The sequence below is a fragment of the Ailuropoda melanoleuca genome, chromosome 2 (genome assembly GCF_002007445.2).
Source record: "Ailuropoda melanoleuca isolate Jingjing chromosome 2, ASM200744v2, whole genome shotgun sequence".
Classification (NCBI taxonomy): Eukaryota; Metazoa; Chordata; class Mammalia; order Carnivora; family Ursidae; genus Ailuropoda; species Ailuropoda melanoleuca.
Window position 1 is genome coordinate 80,358,664 of NC_048219.1, and position 26,474 is coordinate 80,385,137.

A 26,474-nucleotide genomic window follows, 5' to 3' on the forward strand; every position below is an offset into this window, starting at 1 on the left:
CTGGACGCTGTTTCTGTGAATGTAGTTTAAGATGGAATTAGCTTTTGGTTGGGAGGGGGACGTTATTGCATAATGTTTCTCTTACCAACTGAGCGTGTTTTTCATATACATGTGCTCCTACTAAACCTTGTATTTCTTATCCTTGTGCTTTGTGCTGGTCATGTTTTATACTATGTAGGATTCTGTATTTGTGTTAAATTTCATCTGCTAGATTTGTCTTGTAGTTTCTACCCCATTGCGGTCTTTTTGGACCTGTTACTTAGCAATATATTGAGTATCCTGCCCAAATTTGATTCCTCTGTAAATTTTACAAGTGTACCATCTATGTCTAAATTTAAATAATTGATCAAAAAGCTCATCAGAGCAGGAGTGAACATAGAACTGTGGAATGAGCTCTGGGGCCAAAGAGCCTGGGTTTGAATTCCAGTGCTGCTATTTAATAGCTGTGCTATTTTGGGAAAGTTACTTTAACCACTCTGTATCTTAGTTTCCTCATCTGTAAAGTGGAAATAATGATAGTATCTTTTCCAAAGAGTTGTGGTGACAATTAAATGAGTAATGCACGTGAAGTGCTTAGACAACTGCTTGACACACAGTAAGTGATCAGTCATCTAAGCTGTTATTATTATTATGGTTATTATTTTACAAACCATCATAGATGTTCGTGCTCTTTTAACAATATGACCTACTGTTGCTGAGTTCCTGATTAAGGGTGTGTGATTAGACCAAAAATTTATCCTTCTGTAATAGGAAACATGTTTTGGAAAATGTGTAAAATAAAACCCCAGCCAGATAGTTACATTTTACTTGTGGTTTTTCTAAGCTTAAAGTTTTCTGATTAATTGAGGGTTTGTGTAAAATTGAGGGTGTAATTCTTCTTCTCTCTCAACGTAGGTATGGCATCACAGCTGCAGGTGTTTTCCCCCCCATCAGTGTCGTCGAGTGCCTTCTGCAGTGCGAAGAAACTGAAAATAGAGCCCTCTGGCTGGGATGTTTCTGGACAGAGCAGCAACGACAAATATTATACCCACAGCAAAACCCTCCCAGCCACACAAGGGCAAGCCAACTCCTCTCACCAGGTAGCAAATTTCAACATCCCTGCTTACGACCAGGGCCTCCTCCTCCCAGCTCCTGCAGTGGAGCATATTGTTGTAACAGCTGCTGATAGCTCGGCCAGTGCTGCTCCATCAACCTTCCAAAGCAGCCAGACCCTGACTCACAGAAACAACGTTTCTTTGCTTGAGCCATATCAAAAATGTGGATTGAAAAGAAAAAGTGAGGAAGTTGACAGCAACGGTAGCGTGCAAATCATAGAAGAACATCCCCCTCTCATGCTGCAAAACAGGACTGTGGTGGGTGCTGCTGCCACGACCACCACTGTGACCACAAAGAGTAGCAGTTCCAGCGGAGAAGGGGATTACCAGCTGGTCCAGCATGAGATCCTTTGCTCTATGACCAATAGCTATGAAGTATTGGAGTTCCTAGGCCGGGGAACATTTGGACAGGTGGCTAAGTGCTGGAAGCGGAGCACTAAGGAAATCGTGGCTATTAAAATCTTGAAGAATCATCCCTCCTATGCCAGACAAGGACAGATTGAAGTGAGCATCCTTTCTCGCCTAAGCAGTGAAAATGCTGATGAGTATAATTTTGTTCGTTCTTATGAGTGCTTTCAGCATAAGAATCACACCTGCCTTGTGTTTGAGATGCTGGAGCAGAACTTGTATGATTTTCTAAAGCAGAACAAGTTTAGCCCACTGCCACTCAAGTACATCAGACCAATCTTGCAGCAGGTGGCCACCGCCCTGATGAAGCTCAAGAGCCTTGGTCTGATTCACGCTGACCTTAAGCCTGAAAACATAATGCTGGTTGATCCAGTGCGCCAACCCTACCGAGTGAAGGTCATTGACTTTGGTTCTGCTAGTCACGTTTCCAAAGCTGTGTGCTCAACCTACTTACAGTCACGTTACTACAGGCAAGTGGCAAATGCTAACAAAGTGTATCTTAGACTAGAGATCTGTCTTTATATTTAGTAACTGTTACCTAGAGCTACATATAACAAACGATGAATTTATTTACAGATTCCAAGGTAGAATAGGATAATATGTTTTACTTCATTCCTTGTCTGGCATTCCTCTACGTAACATTATTTAATTTCTGAAGTTATTATTTAACACTAGAAAAATTAATTCAGTCCGATTCTGAAGGTTGTTCCTAGTTGAATTATACTAGCATCTGGTTCCTTCATTAGTACCATTATACCTAATTTTCCCATCTTAAAGAGTCTTTAAAAATATAAAGATGTTTACTTATTTGTAATGAATTTGGGCATATGCTGCTACTTTTTCCAAGTTCCTTTCTTGGCAGGTAAGATGCCTTGGGAATAATTCCAGGTTTAACTCTAGCAACATTTCATTCTTTGACATTTTCTTTTGTATTAGAATTGGATTTGATGATTGCTAAGGGCTCTTCCTGTTTTAACATCTCCATAATGGTTCGAACTTATTCAGTCATGACCTTATTTGGTTATCCTAGAATGTCCTTGACCCAAGCGCCTTATACTTTAGTGATTTATATTTCCAGATTGATACTTCTAACAAAGCTACCTTTTCAATATATAATAGTTATTAGGACCGTTCTTAAATGCTGGTATATACAAAGTTGACTGTGCTATAACCAAGGAGATTTACAGGAAGAAAAGGGGGAAGTCTTCTTAAATGAGCTTTTATTTCTCAATATCTCATTTGTTTATTTGTCTAGTTACTAATTTTAAGGAATCTGAGTCTTAATTTTAATGGTTATTAAATACAAATTGTCCACTCATCTAATCAAGAAGTGAAACAGTAAACAAAAAAATAGGTAATCCAAATATGTGTTTATCGGGAGTTATGTCTGATCTGTCAAATGCCTATATTAAATTTTGAGTAAATAGAAAGTCTGAGCTTGGAATTTTATATTATATGTGAAAATAACAAGGATATTTTAACCTGTACAAGGCTCAGAAAATATGCCATCTGCATATTTTTTTCTACTTTTGTAAAATCTGCCTAACATGAAGTTCATCATTTTAACCATTTTTAAATGTACCATTCAGTGTCATTAAGTACATTCATGGTGTTGTGTAACCATCACCACTATTTCTTAATTTTTTTCATCACCCAAAACAGAAGCTCTGTAACCATTAAGCAATAACTCCACCTTTCCCCCTACCCCTGGTAGCCTCTTTTTGACTTTCTGTCTTGTGAATTTGCCTATTCTAGATACTATGTGTAAGTGGAATTTCACAGTATTGGTCCCTTTGTATCTGGCTTCTTTCACTTAGCATAATGTTTTCAGGGTTAATCCATAGTATAAATTGTATCAGAATTTCATTCCTTTTCATGACTAAATAATATTCCAGTGCATGTATGTACTACATTTTGTTTATCCATTTCCTTGGGTTTCCACATTTTTGGCTGTTATGAATAATGGTGCAAAGAACATTAGCGTTCAAGAGTTCAAGTCCCTGTTTTCAATTCTTTTGGGTATATAGCTAAAAGTAGAATTGCTAGATCATGTGGTAATTCTGTTTTTAACTTTTTGAGGAACCACCAAACTGTTACACTAGCAATGCACGAGGATTCCAGTTTCTCCACCTCCTCATCAACACTTGTTTTTGTTTTTTTGAGGTCGGGGAATAATAGCCATCCTTTCATGTGTGAAATGGTATTCATGGAGTTTTGATTTGTGTTTTCCTAATGATTAGTGATGTTAAGCATCTTTTCATTTGTTTATTGGACATCTGTGTATCTTCTTTGGAGAAATGTCTTTTCAAGTCCTTTGTCCATTTTTGAATTGGATTTTTGTTGNGTTTATTGGACATCTGTGTATCTTCTTTGGAGAAATGTCTTTTCAAGTCCTTTGTCCATTTTTGAATTGGATTTTTTTTTTNGTGTATCTTCTTTGGAGAAATGTCTTTTCAAGTCCTTTGTCCATTTTTGAATTGGATTTTTGTTGTTGTTGTTGAGTTTTAAGAGTTCTTTATATATTCTAGGTATCAGCCCTCTGCAGGTAGGTGTTTTGAAAATAGATTCTCTCATTCCATGGGGTTGCCTTTCACTTTGTCAATGGTGTTTGCACGAAAGTTTTAAATTTTAATGAAGTTCAAATTGTGTTTTTTGTTGTTTATGCTTTTGGTATTATATCTAAGAAATCGTTGTCAAACCAATGTCATGAAACTTTTTCCCCTTTGCTTTCTTGTAAGAGTTCTGTAGTTTTTAGCTCTTATTTAAAAGAACATAAGAAATATAGACAGCTCTTATATTTGGATCTTTGATCTATTTCTAAGTTAATTTTTGTGTATGGTTTAAGGTAGAGGTCCAATTTCATTCTTTTGCCTGTGGATATTCAATTTTCCTAGCACCATTTGCTTAAAAGACTATCTTTTCTCTATTGAAAGGTCTTGACATTTGTCAGAATTCATTGACCACAAATACAGCGGTTTATTTCTTGGCTCTCTATTCTATTCCATTGGTCTATATGTCTGTTTTTATGCCAGTACCACACTGTCTTGATTACTTGTAGCTTGATAGTAAGTTTTAAAATCAAGAAGTGTGAGATCTCCAGCTTTATTCTCTTTCGGGATTGTTTTGGCTACTTGGAGTCCCTTAAGATTCCATATGAATTTTAGGATGGATTTTTCTATTTCTGCAAAAAACATCATTGGTTTTTGAAGGGATTGCACTGAATCTGTATATCACTTTGGGTAGTAATGACATCTTCACAACATTACATCTTCCAATCCACTCTTCTCTATTTTTATCTTTTCCTTTTATAGTTTTGTAAAACTCTGATTATTTCTTACTTGAGTGAGATGGAGTAGAGAGATTCCTACAGCCTCGGTTTCTCGTTTCATGCTGCTCTAGGCAGTTTGGCTAATTTTGAGAATCTCCCCTCCATTTAGTTATTCACGACTTGGAAAATTTAGGTTCCAATTACTTTTTCTTTTAGTATTCTCCTTTGAGCAATCCCACCACCACCCACTCAGGTATATATACAGAAACACTCTACTGGTGCACTTAAGAGCTCAGTTCTGCGTCTTGCTTGGAGCTCTGGGGAGGTAGGAGGGGGGGCACCACTGAGGGGTGTGGAGGCTGATCAGCTCTTGCTTCTTGATCTCTTCTCTAGTCAGGGCCTGCAGGTGTTCTTTTACTATTTGCCTTGTCTTGTGGTAACAGAAGCAATGTTAAGATTGAAAAAGCGATAGAAATAAGAATTATTTTGTGAAATAATTTTGATGGCATTTTCTCTTAAAGGATAAAGGAGATTTGAAGGGTAAATAGTTCTGGCTGCTTAGCTTTCTCTAATAAATAATTCATTTGAATAATTTTCAGTGTTAGGTTGCTGGTCTTTGCCCCTTTCCCTATCCTTTTGATTTATTTTTTTTTTAAGATTCTTTTTTATTTATTTATTTGAGAGAGAGAGAACATGAGCAGCGGGGAGAGAGAGAAGCAGACTCCCTGCTGAGCAGGAAGCCCAGTGTGGGGCTCTATCCCAGGACGAAGGCAGACGTTTAACCAACTGAGCCACCCAGGCACCCCTTGATTTTTTAAAAAGATTTTATTTATTTGAGAAAGAGGGAGACCACAAAGGGAGAGAAAGAGGGAGAAGCAGGCTCCCTGCCCAGCAGAGAGCCCAACACAGGGCTTGATCCCAGGACACTGAGATCACGACCTAAGCCAAAGGCAGACATTTAACTGACTGAGCCACCCAGGCATCCTATCCTTTTGATTTAATTTAAGCTGTCATTTGAGTAATTTGATCATGTTTTGTTTTTATAGGAAATACGATTTTCAGATTTTTAAGTCCACTGGTAATTACTCTTCAACAAATCATCCTGCAAATCCATTGCATTTAGTTTTGACTAGAGGAGTAATTGTGAATGGAGCTCAGTTTACCCCTTAAAAACAGGAGTTCTTTGTGCGTATTACTGAGTAATTACTGTGCATACTGAACCTCAATGTCCAGGGCTTGACTACATTAGGATTTTTTTTTTCTTTTTACATTTAGGATTTAATATGAGTATTCTCTTGTGTTGCAGTAATGCTTGATAATGAACCTCAGGCCAATGGAGTAGCAACTCAGGCATTCCTTCTTCACCATTAGTTTTATCCACAGTGGTCCTCTTTGTGTTGTTTTTAGAGTCTGTTAAGTCTGTACCCTGGTGTCTTTCAGAAAACCTCTGTGAAATCCCTTTGGCCAGTGAAACATCCTGGCTCCAAAGCCCGACTTCCCCTTACCTTCCTTTTTAGTTTACGTTGCTTCATCTTTCTGATAACATGCCAAAATATTATCAGTTGACATAAATTTTTGCCACCATACTCTTTTGGCCATGGGCATGACTAAATGCCTTAGGCAATGGAAATAATATACTTTATTTCCTGGCCACTATATATGTAGATGTAGGCTACTTCCAAAGAAGTTGCTGTCTTCGGGGGCTTGAGTTTAGGCACAAGGGTTTGCTATGCTTACAAGCTCAGTGCTTTTCCATTCTGAACAAACTAGCTGGCTTTATTAAAGTTGAGATCACTGTATTTGTTATGTGTGGAAGGACAAGGGCTAGAGAAGGAAAGCATAGTTTCAGTTTATCCTAGACAAACATACTACAGTTTCACCTAAGCCACAGATGCAGGAAGCTAGGCTTTATGTAACATCTCTGATCTGGTAAATAAGTTTGATGCCTGTGAGATGGGCAGGAAGGAGCAAGAGTGTTCATGACAATGAGCAGAGATTAATTTGTGCTGTTAAGTGATCCTAACCGCAGCTTGCTCCAGGTTCTAGTGAAATAACGCTTTATGACTTTGGAGGAATTTTTTAGTTAAAGAGATTTGAAGTTGGAAAATCAAAAGGCAAGGATTGCTGTTTCTGCCACCTGGTTGTAGTCATTAGAGCCTGTTTAGTATTTGTTCTTTAAGGTTTGTTCTTTAAGGTTGGGATGTGTTTTCAAAGAGGAGACCCACTATGTCCAAAGTACAATTAATGCCATTTTCCTATAAAAGTGAATACTGCCGGTTTGGGTTTTTTTCCCTCTCTTCCCTGTGCTTCTGTAGGTCATCTTTGTTAATGCCCAGTTGTTAGAATGTCAGAGCTGGAAAGGGACCCAGAAGGGTAGTTAACCTCACTCCGCCTTCCTATACAGATGAGGTAGAGGCACAATTTTAGTGTTGAGGGTTTATATTGCGCGATTGAGAGATAACGGAGGCCAAGGGGAAAGATGATGCATTAATGAAGATAGTATCAAGAATTATAATCTGAATTCAGAGTTTAAAACATTCAGTCTTTAGAGATGAACCTGCTTTAAATGTTCTCTTCTGTTCAGTAGAAGAAAATGACCTTAGTTTTTTTGCTGCTTAGAGTTCAGGTCAGTCGGCATTTCTAGTTCCTAATGATAGCGAAAAGCCCTCAATAGACTGAGCAACCTTATTTTATTTTTACTTTCATTGTGTTTTTCCCCCCTTTGATACTCACCTTTTTGTGTGGTAGATGCAGTAGAGTTACTGTTCTAAGTGAGTTTTTGCTGGAAATCCTTAGCTGAGTTTGTTACTCCAGAAGCAGAGCGAGACCAAGTGGAAAAACTGATGCCAGCCAGTCTTTAGGGGGAGTTTTGTCTAATGGAGTTTGGGGGCTGGAATTAGTGTTTTCTTAATTTCCCTGAAACTTTAAGCTTTGGAAGCCTAACAATTATCACATATTATTGCTACTTTTTAGAGAAGTAAGTTATTGGGTGGCCTGCCCCTCCCTATGACCTACCTTTGGATTTTAAAATGTCTTCCTGGTATAGTGGGAATGGCAAAATCAATCTGCTGCTCTTCAATTGATGCTTAGGAATGTTCTAAACCCAGTTTTTATTTTGGCACAGAGCCATTTGCGCTCTCCCTGCCAGCTATTTTTGGCACTGTCATGAACTTGGAAATTAATAATTCTGCTCACTGAAAGTAAAAATTTTGTCCCTTTCAATTTTAGAAAAGCTTTTATGTTTCTGGATACTCTTACGCTCTAGTTTATTAATGCTATTAAACTTGTGCCATCTTAAAAACATGCTATAGTGGTTGGGATTTAATTAAACTCTGAAACTCCGTCAGTAATATGTGGCTCTAGCCACCTGCAACAGGAGTGTCCCTTTTGAAGTTTGTTTCTTTGGCTAACAAAACCACAGTTTATATCAATTAGTATAAAAACTGGTGATATTAGTCCTTCCACTGATAGCTGTCAAGTAGTGGAAGTCTCAGCAGACCTGGATCATTCTTCTGCTTTTTCTGTGCTAGGATCAGGAAAGCCTTTAGATCCTATGAAGTCCTCTAATTTACCTTATTTTCTAAGGGCTACTTACTTAGAAAATTACTTGGGGGGGAGGCTATTCTTATTTAGCGAAATATCTTTATACACTCTCGCTCAATCCTCCCTGCCCCAAAGCGACAATATCCACATAATACTTGAAAGTAAAGTTGGAGAAACCTAGGCACTTCATGAGGGGACCCAGCCCATTAGAGGGCTCTTTGTGGAGAGAAATCTGCCGAAGTGTCTGGATCTGGTGTGCCCTTATAGATTCCAATTCTGTGACTTGTGAGAAGGGAGGAAATTGTCTGGAGATGATGATAAAATGTTGACGAGCTCAGCCCTTAGATCCAGATTGCCTGCACTCCATCATTTAGTAATTGTGTGACCTTGGGTGAGTTACTTAACTTCTCAGTGCCCAGTTTCTTCATCTGTAAAATGGAAAGGATACTTTATTACAGAGCATCTAAAATACCATTGATTAGAAGGTGAAACATTTATGTACCAATAAAAAAGTAAAAGCACCGCCATTAAGCTAAAATATGTCATCATTTGCAAGAATCTTCTTGATTTTAGAGATGTTAAAATATGAAAAAAACATGCATCGTAGAATTGATGACGTGGGGCACCTGGGTGGCTCAGTCAGTTAAGCGTCCGACTCTTGATCTCAGTTCAGGTCTTGATCTCAGATTTTGATTCCACGCTGGGCTCCATGCAAGACATGGAGTCTACTAAAAAAAAAGAATTGATACTTTCATAGGATTGTTGTAAGGAGTAAGTGACCACATTTGTAAAGAACGTAGAACAGTGCATGGCACAGAGTGAGCACTATTAAATGTCATCTTTCATTATTATCGATATTAGTAATAACCTGTTATTATCATCCCCCTTTTAAGCCCATTTATCTCATAATTTTAGTCATGGTTTGAAAAATGCCATGTATACCACCATGCCAAATAGATTTATATAGGTGGATATATACAACTTTTACTTATTTGGAGACAGTACAGTACAACTCTGGGACCAGATTGCCAGGGTTCAAATTCTGGCCCTTCCACTTATTAACTGTGATTTTGGGCAAATTACTTACTCTCTTTGCCCCAGTTTCCTCTGTAAGTAGGGGTAATAATTTTACCTTGGATGTATTCATATATATATAAAGCTTTTAGTTTATGGTATTATCTTAGTCTTCTGTTTAAGGCTCCCCAGGGTTAGGTTTCTAACTTGGAGCATTAATGAAAATGAATATTTCTATAGTGCTTTCAACTACTATATCTCCACAGAAGGCATTTCTGTTACCAAGGGGTATTTATTGATCAGGTCATTTAATTGATCTTTCTATAATTAAAAAGGTGCTAAGAATAAAAAGAATAAATTTGTGATCCCTTATCTGTGATTTCAATTCAGATTTCAAAATTAAAAAACTTTTTCTAAGTTTGGTATAAGCTCATTCATTAGCAAAATCTGTCTTGAACGAATGTAAGGCTATTTAAAGTCTTTATTTAGCCAACTTAGTATGACTGTTCATTTGTTTCATTGTGGAAATGTTAATGTGTTTGATTATGGGTGCTTCCCTAAACTCCATTGGGATTACTATGCAATATGTAGTTTTATGTATGGTGGTGCCTTTCTGAAATTCAAAAAAATTTTCTTTTTTTTTTTTTAAAGATTTTTTATTTTTATTTATTCGACAGAGAGAGAGACAGCCAGCGAGAGAGGGAACACAAGCAGGGGGAGTGGGAGAGGAAGAAGCAGGCTCATAGCAGAAGAGCCTGATGTGGGGCTCGATCCCATAACGCCGGGATCACGCCCTGAGCTGAAGGCAGAGGCTTAACCGCTGTGCCACCCAGGCGCCCCTCAAAAAAATTTTCAATTCAAAACACATCTGGCCCCAGAAGTTTCAAATGATGGATTTTATATCAAAGATAGTTTTCAGTTTCTTTAAATCAATATGTACCTTGAGCTGATACTAAAACAGGACTTAGTCAACATACTTAATTTCCCCAAATAATGTTTGTTTTTTAATTTGCTCTTTTTATTTTTGCTAGAGCCCCTGAAATTATTCTTGGATTACCATTTTGTGAAGCTATTGATATGTGGTCATTGGGCTGTGTGATAGCTGAGCTGTTCCTGGGATGGCCTCTTTATCCTGGTGCTTCAGAATATGATCAGGTAAGAGTGTATATTTGGATGGAAACAGAACACAAGTATTTACTCGTGAAATAGATTCTAGAGGAAGAGAAGTACTTACTAGTGAAGTATTTAGGTATTAGGGAAAGAGTAATCCAATTAGAAAGAATTTTTTTTTTTAAGACTAAAATTTTCTCTACCTATTTCTTAGTCTGATATTATGTTTGCAAATCAACAATTTAAAAAGATTTTTATTTCATATTTCATTACCTTTGATTGGTACTTTTCCAGATCTGTCATGATATATTAGAGGCTGGCTTTGGTTAACAAATGTGTCTTGTGAGTTTTTAAGATATGAAAGTAAAGAAGGATGAGGAATTGGAATTTTAAGAGTGAACTTTGTCTCATTCAGAGCTGTTACTTCCTTTTATATATGACATATGCTGAAATAAGTACTCTCTACATACTGAAACACATTGGGCCCCGGAAGCTGTGATGTATACTAGTTTCTGTAAAATAGGATTTAGGAGGGAAATCGTATGAGTGGAAAAGTATTGTAATAGAAGATGGTCTATTTCTCAAAACAGAGAAGCTTTACAGGATATGCTACAGTTTCCGAAGGAGCTGGTCCTGAGAGAAAAGGTTTTGCCATGGACGTAAATTGTGAATTCTTATTTCTCATTCTTAAAAAAAAAAAAGTTTCTAACCACTATGCTGTAAGTTCTTTAAGGACATGGACTGTTTGATTCCACCAGCGTATCCTCAGCTCCTGACGTAATGTCTGACACATAGTAGGGACATGAGGATTTTTTGTTTTTTGTTTTTAAAGAAATGGTTAGCTGGAATTATTAAAAGGAAAAAGGAGTAAAACAGTATTTTCCCCTATTCAACTTAGAATTTTGATTCCTTGATCCATTTTAGATCCACCTTGTAAAAATTTGACTCTTTGGGCATGTTTTTGATTGAAACAAAAATTTAGTTGCTCATGTGATAAATAACTGGTCACCCTGAGTTTTGTAATTTAGCCTTTCTTCTACCTCGTGAGAGAGAAGCCAGCTTTCTTATTTTACAATTGGTGTGCAAAATGACGCAAATGATAATGCAAAAACACGCTTGAACTCTAAGCCATCGATTCTCCTTTTTGGGTCTTAGACCCTTTAGAGAATCTGATGAAAGATGGGTATGGATCTTCTCAGAAAAATTTATGTACAGTATTTTGAGTACAAATTTAGGGGATTCATGGATCCCTAAATAAGAAACCTTGCTCTGAGCAGTTACAGCCCCCCAAGTGCCATTCCTGGGCCAACCTTCAATGTTAGGAAACAGATTGGTACTATAAATTTTCCTAGGAAGTGGAGTCAAATGAAATTAGATTTAGAAGCTAAGATACAACTGGGGCTTTTTTAAGTAAAGAGATGATGTGATAGTTTTGAGAGAATTTTTGTCTAGTGCATAGATGTGAAACTGTGGGTGGTAGGAGGAAGTCATTTTTCCCATGCTGAATAAATAGGATACTGCTGTGTAGAGCAGGATTGGGGATAGGTTATCTTGGTGCATCTCTGGTTATACAAAAAGATTTCTGTGGCAGGATCTCTGTTCTTATAGTCAAGTGTCTTTAAAACAACTTATGTTGAGATATAATTCGTACACCATATAATTCAGCCATTTAAAGTGTACAACTCCATGATTTTTAGTATGTTCACAGGGCTGTAGACCATCACCATGGTCAGTTTTAGAACATTTTCATCCCTCTGTAATGAAACCCTGTACCTAACTAGCAGTCAGTGTTCATTCTCCCCTAACCCCTACCTCCCCCGCCCCTGGCAACCACTAATATACTTTCTGTCTCTATAGATTTGCCTATCGTAGTATCGTATTTATCACATACAATGTGTGGTTTTCTGTGATGGGCTTCTTTTACTTGGCGTGTTTCTCATCCATGCTGTAGCCTGTATCAGAACATCATTACTTTTTATGGCTGAATAATGTTCCATTCTATATATGTATACCGCATTTTTGTTTTTCCATTCATGTGTTGATGGACACTAAGTTATCTTTTGGCTGTTGTGAAAAACAGTGCTATGAACATTGGCATACAAGTGTTTAAATTCCTGTTTTCAATTTTTGGGGGTATATAGCTAGAAGTAGATTTGCTGGGTCATATGATAATTTTATATTTAAACAAACTTTTCCATAGCGGTTACACTATTTTACATTCCTACCAGCAATACACAAGTGTTCCAAATTCTCTACATCCTTGCCAACACTAGTTATTTTCTTTTTTACTTTTCTTTCTTTTTTTAAAAAATAGCAGCCATCCTTATCTATGTGAAGTGATAATCTCATTGTATTTTGATTTGCATTCCTCTAACAATTAGTGATGTCGAGCATTGCTGTATGTGCTTACTGGATACCTATATATCTTCTTTAGAGAAGTCTACTCAAGGGGTGCCTGGGTGTCTCAGTTGGTTGAGCGTCTGACTCTTGATTTTGGCTCAGGTCATGATCTTGAGGTCATGAGATCAAGCCCGAGTCAGGCTTTGTGCTCAGTGGGGAATCTGCTTGAGATTCTCACTCTCCCTCCCCCCTGCACACACGATCCACCCCCCTCATCAATCAATCAGTCAGTCAATCTTTGGAGAAGTCTACTCAAGTCCATTGCCCGTTTTTGAATTGGGTTGTTTTTTTGTTGAGTTGTAGGAGTTTGTATATATTCTGGGTATTAATCCCTTATCAGATATATAATTTGCAAAAACTTTCTCCCATTCCTTGGGGTTGCCTTTTCACTGTGTAGATAGCATTGTTTGCACAAAAGTTATTAATTTTTATGAAGTCCAGTTTTTTTGTTTTTGTTGCTTGTACTTGTGGTATCATATCCAAGAAATTCTTAGCAAATCCAAAGTCATGAAAGTTTTCTCCTATGTTTTCTTCTAAGATTTTTATAGTTTTATCTCTTGCCTTTAGGTCTTTGAGCCATTTTAAGTTGATTTTTCTACATAGAATAAAACAAGGGTTCAATTTCATTATTTTACCTGTGGATATTCAGTTTTTCCAACACCATTTGCTTGTAAGACTGTTCTTTCCCTACCTTCTTAACATCCTTATCAAAAATCAACTGACCAAAATACAATGATTTATTTGTAGACTGTCAGTTCTGTTCCATTGATCTATGTATCTATCTTTATGCAGGTATCACACTGTTTTGATTACTGTAGCATTGTGGTCAGTTTTGAAACCAGGAAGTATGAGTCCTCTAACTTTGTTCTTTTTCAAGATTGTTTTGGCTATTTAGGGTCCCTTGAGATTCCATATGAATTTTATGGTAGGGTTTTTTTTTTTTTTGTTTCTGCAAAATAATTATTGGTTGTTTTGTTTAAATAGTTGAAGTGCATTGACTCTCTGGGATGTATCACCATCTTAACAATATTGTCTTCTAATCCCACAAATGTGACCAGATTTTTTAGGTTTTCTTTAGCAACATTTTGTAATTTTCAGAGTACAAATTTTACATTTCTCTTATTGAATTTATTTCTAAGTATTCTATTTTTTTTGATGCTGTGGTGAATAGAATTATTTTCTTAATTTTATTTTCAGATTATTCATTGCTAATGTATAGAAATACAGAGTTTTGTAATTGATCTTTTATTCTGCAACCTTGTTGAACTCTTTTTCTAGGGGTTTTCTTCTTTTATTTATTTATTTATTTATTTATTTATTTATTTATTTATTTATTTATTAAGTAATCTCTATGCCCAGTGTGGGGCTTGAACTCATGACCCCAAGATCAAGAGTTGCATGCTCTACCCAATTGAGCCATCCAGGTGCCCCTCTAGTAGTTTTCTGATAGAACTCTAGTTCTAATAGTTATGATGGATTCCTTACAATTTTCTAAGTACAAGATCATGCCATCTACAAATAAAAATAGTTTTACTTCTTCCTTTCCAGTCTGAATTCCTTTTTTTTTTCTTGCCTAATTGCTTTGCATTGAAGCGGTAGTAACAGTGTTGAATAGAAGTATAAGATTAGAAATCCTTGTCGTGTTCCAGATTTTAGGGGGAAAATATTCAGTCTTTCACTATTAAGTATGATATCAGCTGTGGATTTTTCATAAATACTGTAATTGAGATTTTATAGTAGATGTTTGTGATTCTTGAAATATTAGTTAATAGCTTCAAATTTGTTGGAAACATTTTAATTGTTTGATGTAACAAATGACAATACTTTTTGTTTACATAAATGTAAGACTTTTGTTTTTGCTGTATTGTAAGCTGTGTAAAAGCAGTATCTGAACGATATCTTCCCATTCTACTTTCACAATGAAACTCATTCTGTAATATTAAAATTTTTAAATGTTTTAATTCTTTAAGTGCATCATTATAGAAAAATTAGAAAAGATGCAGTAAGCCAAGAGATAAAACTTTCAGACTTTAGTAGTTCCACCCTTCAGAGGTAACTGTGTTATGATTCGGCATATTTTGTATTTATTTGTGTGTATAATTTGTTAATTTTCATCATATTTATTGAGTAGCTACTTCGGATACTGGGGATACCATGCTGCATAGAACATTGTACTTGCCCTTGTGGAGGCAACAAATAGTAAATAATTATGTAATACTTTTATACATAATATATAATTATATACATAATAGATGATAATAATTATATAATATGATTGAGATCTCCAGTTTTTTTACACAACATAAATTTGATCATGCTGCTTCCTTGCTCTTCAGTGGTTTTTTTATACTTTTAGAATGAAGAGCTAAATTCTTAATATGGCCTCTGAGCCCCCATATAGGTTGTCCTTCCCCTTTCTCTCTCCCTCTCTAAATTGATCTTACACCATTTCTTCTTGTTTTTCATGCTGTAGCACCACTGGCCTCATTTCAACACTGGTTAAGAATATGCTTCCTTCCAGCAAAGGCCCCTTGTACATACTGTTCTCATAGTCTGGAATGCTTCTGTACCACCCATTCATTTCATCTAGTCAGTGCCTACTCATTTATTAGCTCAAGTGTTACTTTCTCAAGGAGCTTTTCCTTACCAGTCCCCAGTCTAGCTCAGGTTCCTTTGCGGTGTATTTTTATAGAAGCCTATTTCTTATATTCAGAATGCCAGTTCAGTTTGAATATTCAGTGTCTGTCTCCCTCACTTGACTGCAAGGTTTATGAGAGCAGGAACCATGTCTATTTTTAAAATCACCAGTGCCTGGCTCAATAAGTACTAACTAAATGAATGAATGAATATATGTGCTATATATAGTTCTATTCCACATAATAAACTTAGGGATATAGAGGAGCATATATACTGTACTTGGTCCTGTCTAAGACAATGTTGATTGAAAGATACACCATTTTTCTGTACCTGTAGGGAGAATGCTGCCAATTAAACCGTGAGAGTTATCAGTTGTAAGACATACCTTGATTTCAAAGATGTTAGTGTGAAAAAATGTTCCTCTTAGAATCAGTGAAATGTAGTGAGATTATTTAATTTGTAATCTGCTTTTCTACTTAGTATACTGTGAAATACCTTTATGTGTCAATAACTAAACTTCTACTTTGTCATTTTATTTTACTTATTTTGAGAGTGTGAGTGTGCACATGTGAGCCAGCAGGGTGGGGAAGGGAAGAGGGATAAAGGAGAGAGAGAGAATCTTAAGCAGGTGCCCCTCCAGTGCAGATAGTCCCAACCCAGGACTCGATCTCAGGACCTGAGCCAAAATCAAGAGTCCCAGGTGCCCCTCTACTCTCTCTCTCTCTCTTTTTTTTTTTTTTAAAGATTTTATTTATTTGACAGAGATAGAGACAGCCAGCGAGAGAGGGAACACAAGCAGGGGGAGTGGGAGAGGAAGAAGCAGGCTCAGATAGCAGAGGAGCCTGATGTGGGGCTCGATCCCATAACGCGAGGATCACGCCCTGAGCCGAAGGCAGACGCTTAACTGCTGTGCCACCCAGGCGCCCCCCCTCTACTCTCTTGTTTTAAATGTCTGGGTAGTATTTTATTGCACCAATTCTATTCTGGATTACAAAAAATATTTCACCATTTTTGTACGCAAAAGAAGTTCACATTTAAAATGTTCTGATCTGCAGTAAATTTTTTTTTCTATTTTGTTAATGGTGTATTGGCTTCCAGTATGTGACTCCCACAGATTCAAGAGTAATATCCTGCTGTTATCTGAAATTGTCTTGTAATAGCAGGCCAGATTTGGCCTATAGGCCAGAGTTTGGTGACCTCTGCTTTACACTGTTAAAATATTGGTGAGGATCCCAAAGAGCCCTGTTTGTATAGCTTGTATCTGTTAGTATATACTGCATTAGAAATTGAAACTGGGTGCACCTGGGTGGCTGTCGGTTAAGCATGGGACTCCTGATTTCGACTCAGGTCATCATCTCAGGGTCATGAGATCGAGCCCTGCTTCAGGCTCCACACTTAGCATGGAGTCTGCTTGAGATTCTCTCTCTCTCTCTCCCCTTTACCCTCTGTCCCTACTCTGGCTTACACACACACACACACACTCTCTCTCTCTCATTCAGAAATAAGTAAGTAAGTAAATAAATAAATAAATAAAATCTTTAAAAAAATAATAGAATAAAAGGTGTAATTTTTTAAAAAAAAGACATTGACTGAAGTTTTTAGGGGCAGAGGTGGGACATAAGATTTATTTCCTGGCTTACAAGTTTCTCTCTAATTTCATCTTAAGTGTAGCCATTCAAATATGGAAGAGGTGGTAAAAAAAAATTGCCTCTTGTCTCACTCTCAGTAGTGGAGAGAAAAGCAAATCTCTTCTATTGCTTTCTTGGGTCATTATAATTGTGGCAGCAAACAAATGTTGGACAATAAAACTGGGAAATTTTCAAAACACAAGTATATACAAGCACAAGTTTCATTAGCCATCAGAGCAACGACATCATCACACATCCTCTCTGGAAATCTCTACTGTGTACCCGTACGGGAATGAAAAAGGCAGAGTATTATTTAAAAAATAGTTTTTGCTTCATGGACTCCCTGAAAGGATCTTGGGGAGACCCCCAAGGGTCCCCAGACCAGGCTTTGAGAACTGCTAGCTTAGTTCATAGTAGGTATTCAGTAAATGTTGATTGAATGAATACAGTGCCTGCCCTCTAGTGATATAGGGATAGAGAAACTAAATTAAGTATTTAATTTTATGGTATGAGAGAGAAGCTCTATGGCAGTTTAGAGTAGGGAGCTAGAGTAGCCAAGGAAGAAAGAAGCTTATAAAAATGTTTTCCTGATCTTTTAAATTTGATAATGTGTCAACAAATGAAACCGAAAAACCCTTGGTGATCCATGAGATAGTTTGCTGGAAATTATTCTGTTCTGTCCTAAAAATCTCCTAAAGTTTTCTGAACTTTGTATCAGAGGTCTACAAAAAAGCAAAAATGGTTACACACAAAATTTTCAAAACTGAGTTTTCCTTGTAAATAATAGATACAGTAACATGGAAATAACTGAATAAATATTCGGGAATTACCTGTGAGTGGGTTAGCATATATATATATATGTATTTACAGATAAATTTTGTATTGATTTGGCTAGAGCTAATGTCTTAGTGTAAAAGTTTTTCATATTTTCCCTTTTCACTCCAAATCAATGTTTTAATGGTTTTGATGTTTCAGATTCGTTACATTTCACAAACACAAGGCCTGCCCGCCGAATATCTTCTCAGTGCTGGGACGAAAACAACCAGGTTTTTCAACAGAGATCCTAATTTGGGGTATCCACTGTGGAGGCTTAAGGTCTGTCTCCCTACTACATTACCCATACTCCTCACTCCCAACTTTTTATTAAATTCTTGAGGTAGAGGAGGGAAAGGGGGTGGTGGTGGCAATGTATGTTTGCCGGAAGGAATACTTGGAAAAAATATTTCATTGTACCCATTTGACCTGATCCTTAGCTAAAAAAATAAACTAAACAGCATTCAGTTGTCCGAGGTTTTTTTGTATATTTGAACCAGCAGCTGAGACGAGGGTATGGAGAATAGTGCTCACCATTAAGTCACAGGAAGAACTAGAGTGACTTAGCAATGACTGTTCTGTAGAGAATTCTCAATAAATATGAGAAAACAACATAATTTTCTAACTCCCCATGTTAAGGCCTTATATGTTTTCATGAAACAAATGCCTGTTTTTTACTTTTTTACTTCTGAGCCTACTCTTTTAACTTGAGAGATCTCTGACTAATGTGAGTAACCTTGTGAATCTGCCCCGAGCCTGTTTAATAGTTAGCGTTGGAAATATCATTTTATTTGAAAGTAGCTTTAAGAGAAAAATGGTAATGTCCCTCTTACGTGACATCCTTCAGGAACTGTGCTGCATCATTGTTTCCACATTTAATTTAGCACTACTGAAAGGGTGGTCAGATATCCAGATCCCATCCATTACCAGATTTTCTGGCTATTAAATTACTTTCATGTTTGCCATCTCTGATTGTCAAGGTGCCGACACTTGTTTCTTTGTATTTTGGCTTTAGAACAAAGTGTGAAAATAACATACAGATGGAATTTTTTTTTAAATCTATATTTTATAGACACCAGAAGAGCATGAATTGGAGACTGGAATCAAATCAAAAGAAGCTCGAAAGTACATTTTTAATTGTTTAGATGACATGGCTCAGGTGAGTATAGAAAGCTTCAGGAAGCCAGATATTTACATATCTCTTAATCAGAGACACACTTCCATTGTTTAGTTATATTAAAAATAGATTCAATCTGTTATCTTCTAGTATGTTTTCATTTTTTAAGAGAAAAAAGTTCATTAATATTTTGCCATGTATTAAAACAACATTTGAATCCTAACCAAGGATACTTTTAGAATTATGTGTTTTTCCCTTGCTTTTGCTTAACTGCTCTTGTTGCCTGTCAGTATTTTGAAATACTATTTTTGAAGATTTCTTTCCTGTCCATTTTCTCTGCTAAATAAATATGTAAGAGCTAACATTAATTGAGCGCATATTGTGTTCCAGACTCTGTTTAAACACTTTATACTTATGTCATTTAATCTTTTCAACAATAGAAGTTTTTATATTTAAATAATAACAATTGCTTTCACATGTTTGTCCAAATTTTGAATGAAAAGACTTCATTCAGCTTTATTCTTACCAGCACACTCTACCAAATTGAAGATGTTATTTAGACAGCGTAAGAAGAGCTTCCACTTGTGAAAATGCTTTTTCTGTAATATAAAGAATTTCCTCAGATTTTTTTCTTGAGATCTATTATCTATCTATCTGTTTATCTGCTGTGCATGTGCTTAGTATCAGCATTAAAGGTTAAGTCATGAAGTATAATATTTCTAAATTTTCCTTGGAAGGTGAATATGTCCACAGACTTGGAGGGAACGGATATGTTGGCAGAGAAGGCGGATCGAAGAGAATACATTGATCTGTTAAAAAAAATGCTGACCATTGATTCAGATAAGAGAGTTACTCCTCTGAAAACTCTTAACCATCAGTTTGTGACAATGACCCACCTTCTGGATTTTCCACACAGCAATCAGTGAGTATGGTCTGGGGCATTTGCCGTGATGTCCTGTGTTGTCACTATCTTATAGCTAAACAGAATGATCACAGGAGCAGCAGCCTTGGTACTTGCACATTTGGCTCACTGATGCTTTCCTTTCTCATTGAAAAATCATGAGATTAAAAATAAGATGTATGTTTTCTCTCTTTATGGTTATAAAAACTCTTGATTCATTTTATCTAAATATATATGGGGAAAAATGTTGATCCGTATTCATCTTGAGTTTTTTGTTATCTGTTGAAATCTCTGCATTCATTTTACTGAATCTTTAATCTCTTTTTTCAGTGTTAAGTCCTGTTTTCAGAACATGGAGATCTGTAAGCGGAGGGTTCACATGTATGATACAGTGAGTCAGATCAAGAGTCCTTTCACTACTCACGTTGCCCCAAATACAAGCACAAATCTAACCATGAGCTTCAGCAACCAGCTTAATACAGTGCACAATCAGGTATTCAGTAAATGATTTTGGAAACTCAAACCTAAGAGCGGTAGAAACTAGTAAGAGTACAGGTTGAGATAAAGAAACCAGTCTTTGTTTTGGTCATCTTGTTGCTTCTTACGAATTTCCTGCATGGCAAAAGTGATGGAAGACCTGTGGACCGATGATACTTACCAGTCATGTGCTGCTGAAAACTAAACACAAAGGCCTAATCCAGGCCCTCACAGTCTTCGCATAGTCCCATAAACAGACCATAGCTGTTATACTATTAACTGCTCATGTTGTACTTTGTACTGACTTTAGCCACTAACTTCCTCTGTTAGAGAGATTTTATATGTCTCATTACATGTGTTGAAGGGTGTTTCCAGTGATTTTTTTCTCTACTGTACATTAGACCCTCAGAACTTATTCATCTTGTAACTGCAAGTTTGTACCTTTTGATTACCTTCACCCATTTTCTGTCCCACCTGCTGCCCTGTCCCTAGCAACCACCAATCTACTCACTGTTTCTATGAGTTCAGTTTGGTGTTTCCGATAACTAACTTTAAGAGTGGTTTTGCATTTGTTTGCCAAACGGTGATATTTACGTTTGTTATTGAAGATGTGAGCTTTCTAATTTCTTAGCTAGGTTTACTTTTAAAGTGAGATTTGGTGGTAGTTCACATCCAGCAACTTTTTTGCACAGAAAGAAGAGATAAGGGTTTATCTGAGGCTGTCCTTAGTACAGGACTGTTCTTTATTCTATGTTTTCTTATTCAACCTTATAGTATACCTTAAATTTAGAGATTGGGAAAATTTCTTAAGTAGAGAGTTATTTCAGGAACAGTTAATACTACATTTTAAAACTTTAAGTTTTTCTGGGTAGATTCTGCATGTGTAAAAATACTGTTATTTCCGCTTTATACCAGTGTATAACTATAATCCTTTTGTTTTTAGGCCAGTGTTCTAGCTTCCAGTTCCACGGCAGCAGCTGCTACTCTTTCCCTGGCTAATTCAGATGTCTCACTACTAAACTACCAGTCGGCTTTGTACCCATCATCTGCAGCACCAGTTCCTGGAGTCGCCCAGCAGGGCGTGTCCTTGCAGCCTGGAACCACCCAAATTTGCACTCAGACTGATCCGTTCCAACAAACATTTATAGTATGTCCACCTGCTTTTCAGAGTAAGTGGAGAAACTCCTGTATCAAATGGTATCATATCAGACCTACAGAACTTGCTTTAGGCAGTTCCTTAGTAGGTATTTAGTTGTTTAGTTTTGATCTCTGACAAGTTTAAACTCTGTCTCTGAGTATGAGGATTACTGAAATTAACAAAGTGATTTACGATTTTTACATTGGTTATTTATCCAGTTATGATACTGTCTTACACGTTATGAGAGTTCAGTTAATATTTTCTTATTTGAACTGCCATGATACCAATTTCTTGCCCACTGAGACCTTGTACCAATGTCCTATATCTTGTTTAAGTATATATCTCTCAGTATGCAGAAATACTAAGCTTGAAGAAATTTGTTGTAAACAGAAATTCTATATTGAATCTTAACTTCCTTTATCATTCCATTATTAAATAAAATTAGCATTCCAAATAAAAGGTAATTTTATTCTAAAATATAAAAATTAAGAATATGGAAATCTCATGGGTTACATTCAGAAATAAAGATTATTATTTATTGAACTGAAAAATTCTACCAGCTGAGGTACTTATATGTGGAGTGCATTAAGATTATCTGCTTCAGCTTATGAATCACATCGTTCCTGCAAACTCCTCTATCAACAGAGGAACAGAATAGCTGAAGAAGGAGGCTCTGACCCCATGTGTTGCAATAAGATTTAAATTTTCACATTTCCATCCTTCCTCATTTTTTTCATTGTTTTTCTGTAATTCAGTCTGTTCAGTTCCTTTTTTTCTGAAATATGGGAAATGTGTTTATTGATATGGTGAGGCATTTAAAAGGTTAAATTATTTTTAGGATATTTTCTGACAACACACTTGACTTTCCCAGCAGAAAGTCAGTGTCACTACCTTGTGGTGATAAACCAGGATTCAGGCTTGTCATAGCACTTTACAATAGAAGCAGGTAGCATTTTTATCTTTTTACTTAAGTTACTTATTGACTGTGACTCTCCTGTTTGTTTGGTTTCTGACAGAGTCGGAGCAAGCAGAAGGAAAAGAGGGACTAGGGGAGACTGAGAGATTACCAGGAGGACAGGAGAGCGATAGCGATGTAAACCAGGGAGAAACCCAGGGAGAGCGGAGGAGCAGATTCCAAACCCGTAAATGCAAATTTAGCCTAACTTACCACATTATTTTATGCATATGCTACATAATAGTAAATTCTATACTTTGGGTTGTTGTATATTGAGTGATTCCTCTACTGAATTTAGCAAACTAGCCACCCTCCTCCCCCTCACCTTTTCCAGAGTGAGTCTCACGGGAACAGTTTTCAGATGTGGGACTCTGAAGTCTTCTGCTGCTTCTCAGATGATATTTACGAGATGAGGCAGAACTTTTTAGTTCCCTTAATAAAACAAAACTTAGACTCGATGTAGAGGGGAAAAGTGGTGTAACTCCTTTTGCTATAATTAGGTAAGTATAAGTTTTGGAAATTTTTTTCTACTTAGGATGTCTGACCTGAGGAACTAGAGCAAATTACAAATTTCCAAACAAAAGGGAGTTTTTAAGTTAAGGTAATGAGGATGAAAATAGCTAATATAGGGGCGCCTGGGTGGCACAGTGGTTAAGCGTCTGCCTTCGGCTCAGGGCGTGATCCCGGCGTTATGGGATCGAGCCCCACATCAGGCTCCTCTGCTGTGAGCCTGCTTCTTCCTCTCCCACTCCCCCTGCTTGTGTTCCCTCTCTCGCTGGCTGTCTCTATCTCTGTCGAATAAATAAAAATAAAATCTTTAAAAAGAAAAAAGAAAATAGCTAATATATATTACTATATGCCAGATATTGTTCTGACTCTTTGTACATGTATTAATTCATCCTCAGCAAACAACCCTAGGACGTGGGTGATGTCATTATGCCCAGTGTCATTATGTCCCATTATAGATGAGAAAATTGAACCCGATTCTCTCATCTGCCCAAAGTCTTAATAACTAGTTAGTGTAGAACTGGGATTCGAACCCAGGCAGTGGGGTTTTGAAATATGCTGTACCACCTCCTAGTATTTAAACTCAGCTGTAAAGAGTTGTCAGTTGTTTTGCCAGCCACAGCTGTATGCTGGTGTCTGCCCAGCAGTCCTCTATTCCAGGTTGCCTCCTTTTCTTTCACCATCTGCTTTTTTACAAGATACTATACTTGGAGGAAAATTGACCCTCATCAATTAGAGTTCTTTCCATACTTCGCTGTTTTTTTATTTGATGGGTTGAATGCAACAAAAACAAAAATCAAAACTTGAATCATTTCTTAGTTCAGGGTTCAGGGAGAACCTTCCAAAAGTGTTGCCTTTTGTTAATTCTTTGTTTCTACTTGTAGTTTCCTGAAGAAGCAAGTTTTAAGCTAGTTTAACTGCTGTGGCTTAGCCTAAATTACCAAAGCAATCTAATGCTATTTAGTTACATTTGTAGGTCAGTACTATAAATATTACTTTCTGTACTATTCCAGTTGACCAAAATAGATACACATTTTGCTCGGTGGTAACTATTATTTTGTGATTTTGTCCCCTTTTACTTCATTATCCCGGAACTTACAGGTGAACTTCTATTATGAACATTTCTTCCTAAATTTTACGGGCCTTTGCCCTTTGTTCATGCCCATTTCTAGGAGGCTATTACAGTAATGTTGTCTTGTAGTTGGCCGTGTGTCCAGGGAATTTAGACAAGAATTTTGATGTTGCTTAGCTATCTTATTAGATAGCATTGCCTTATGAAGAAGAATGACTGGCAGATTTTTAAAAATCTGGATTTGTTACCTTTTATTTTTATATAAGTGGCACTTTTTTAAAAAAGTTATTATTAGAGTGTTTTAATTCTGATTTTACTAGTCTCTCTTACTTGGTGTATTTCTAGATTGTGTTTTCCAGTATGACATTCTGACTGCTAAAATACTTGTAAATCACTGAAATGGAAAATTGGAAGACTTGCTGAAAGCCACAGTATTAGAGTTTAGGAGTTATGCTTATTTGATATCTCTGTAGTAATATTAAGAGAAATTAGTTGGTGATAGCTTAGAAAGTGTCACTGAAGAAGTATTCTAATTAAAATAAAATGTCTGTGTCCCCACTTAACAAAACTGCAGGCATGAGTGAATTAGAGAAACTTCTGTTAGTAGATAATAGAAACTTAAATTCTCCACATTGAAGTTTCTGACAGGGCAGGTTTAAAAGAAAGCTTTGAAGTCTCTCTTCTCAACTCTTGGCAAGAGAGAGAACTATCTTGAGCCCCTCTTTTCCCCAGAGTAAGAAATTCCCTTTTGTAGGAAACATTCATTTAGTATCTGTGCCCAGAGCAAGGCAACAAAAAATTCTTGATTTTCTTAGCTGTGCATTAGTTGTAAAAGAGTCCTATTAGAAAGCTGTCAGTGGCCAAGGCAGATTTCCTTAAATAAGTAGAAAAAAAGTGTTTCTGTAAACCAAAATACCTACTTTTTAAGTATTTTTATCCTGGGATATAATTTCTTCAGTTCACATACTAGTTAAAGATAAAATGTGTAACTAATTTGTGAATTTTTTGAGGAGTAGGGTAAAATATCTTAAGATATTCTGAAAGGGTAACTTAGATGATAAATGATAATTTTTTTCTTAACTAAGAGTCATAATTAACCAAAAGTTATAATTATTTTAAGTCTTTGCTTTTAATAGATTACGTATAAACAATATAAGTTCCCCCCCACCAATGGATTAAAAGGTGAATGTAACTTTATAGGTTTTTTGTTAGTTTGCTTTTGCATATGCTGTTAATGGGAATAGGATGGGTGTTATGTTTTAAGTGTTGTAGTATAAAAAAATTTTTTTTAAGTCCCTTAAACCATCCCTCCTTATATCAGACATCTTCCCATGAATTTAACCTGAAAGATCAAACCAGTCTCCCTTTTCTTAACTCCCTAGACCTCTATGAAATTCCTTTGTCTTAGATGTCTCGAACTAACCTGGGTGGTGGGTTATTTGAACAGAAAAGCTAAAAAACCCCAAACCAACTGCAGACCTAGCAGAGCAACTTAACTGTGATGTTGTTCTCTGCAGCTGGACTACAAGCAACAACAAAGCATTCTGGATTCCCTGTGAGGATGGATAATGCCGTGCCGCTCGTACCCCAGGCGCCGGCTGCCCAGCCGCTGCAGATCCAGTCCGGTGTTCTTACGCAGGTAAAAGCCACAGCAGCTGGGATACTTGGTATTGCTGAAGCGCTACTGAGATGCAGATATTTTGTCCCAGAATATGGTATTGGCTTTGACTATAAGATCTTTCTTAGTTATGATTCAGTGGATTAAAAGGAAGCATCTATAGTGGAATGATTCCTCATTCCTAACACTACCACAGCTCTTGACAGTATCTTCCTTAGACTTACAGGGATAAATACCCAGACCTCAAGATATTGTGTTTTGAGTAAATTTACTCAGACTTTGTGGGATGTAGTTCATTTTTTATACACATGTAACAACATTTTGATTCTAAAGATAAAGTGATCCCCTTTTTTCCCTTTAGTGTCCCCTTTGCTCACTCTTCCAGAATGACATCATGGCAGAGAGGCTGGATCATATCAGGATGCCTCTTCAAGTATTACATTCCTTCACTCTGTGTGTTTAACTAAGCTATAGAAAGCCTTAAAACTTTCTACCTGCCACGGGACATGCAACTAAGATGGGCAAGAAAATGATGAAAGACTCATAAAAGCAACAGATACTGTATTTTCAATTCTGTGTGTAAATGTTTGTGGCCCGTGACACAGAGGAAATTTGGAAGTCCAAAACTCTTCTTTTGTGAGTAGGAAGAAGAGGAATTCTTAATATGTGCCTTTGTTAACTGAGTTTTGTAAAACCGATCCTCTGAATCCGGCCCAAGAAGGATTCCTATACTTGATTGCTTTAGGCTCTTGACATTCGACTTAGTGGGCTGAT

At 36.7% G+C, this 26,474-nt stretch overlaps 1 protein-coding gene across 2 annotated transcripts in view; it reads left to right on the plus strand.

Moving 5' to 3' along the window:
- The window catches only part of HIPK1 (homeodomain interacting protein kinase 1), a 45,626-nt gene that overhangs the window by 8,154 nt on the left and 10,998 nt on the right, over positions 1-26,474 (plus strand). For both annotated transcript variants that reach the window (XM_011223666.3, XM_011223664.2), the window contains 8 exons: positions 895-1,972; positions 10,359-10,482; positions 18,078-18,197; positions 18,988-19,074; positions 19,770-19,954; positions 20,264-20,426; positions 21,354-21,579; positions 25,600-25,721. In XM_011223666.3, the coding sequence (XP_011221968.1) occupies positions 897-1,972; positions 10,359-10,482; positions 18,078-18,197; positions 18,988-19,074; positions 19,770-19,954; positions 20,264-20,426; positions 21,354-21,579; positions 25,600-25,721 (2,103 nt within the window). In that variant the 5' untranslated portion in view covers positions 895-896. Of the gene's footprint in view, positions 1-894; positions 1,973-10,358; positions 10,483-18,077; positions 18,198-18,987; positions 19,075-19,769; positions 19,955-20,263; positions 20,427-21,353; positions 21,580-25,599; positions 25,722-26,474 lie in introns of those variants that run through there.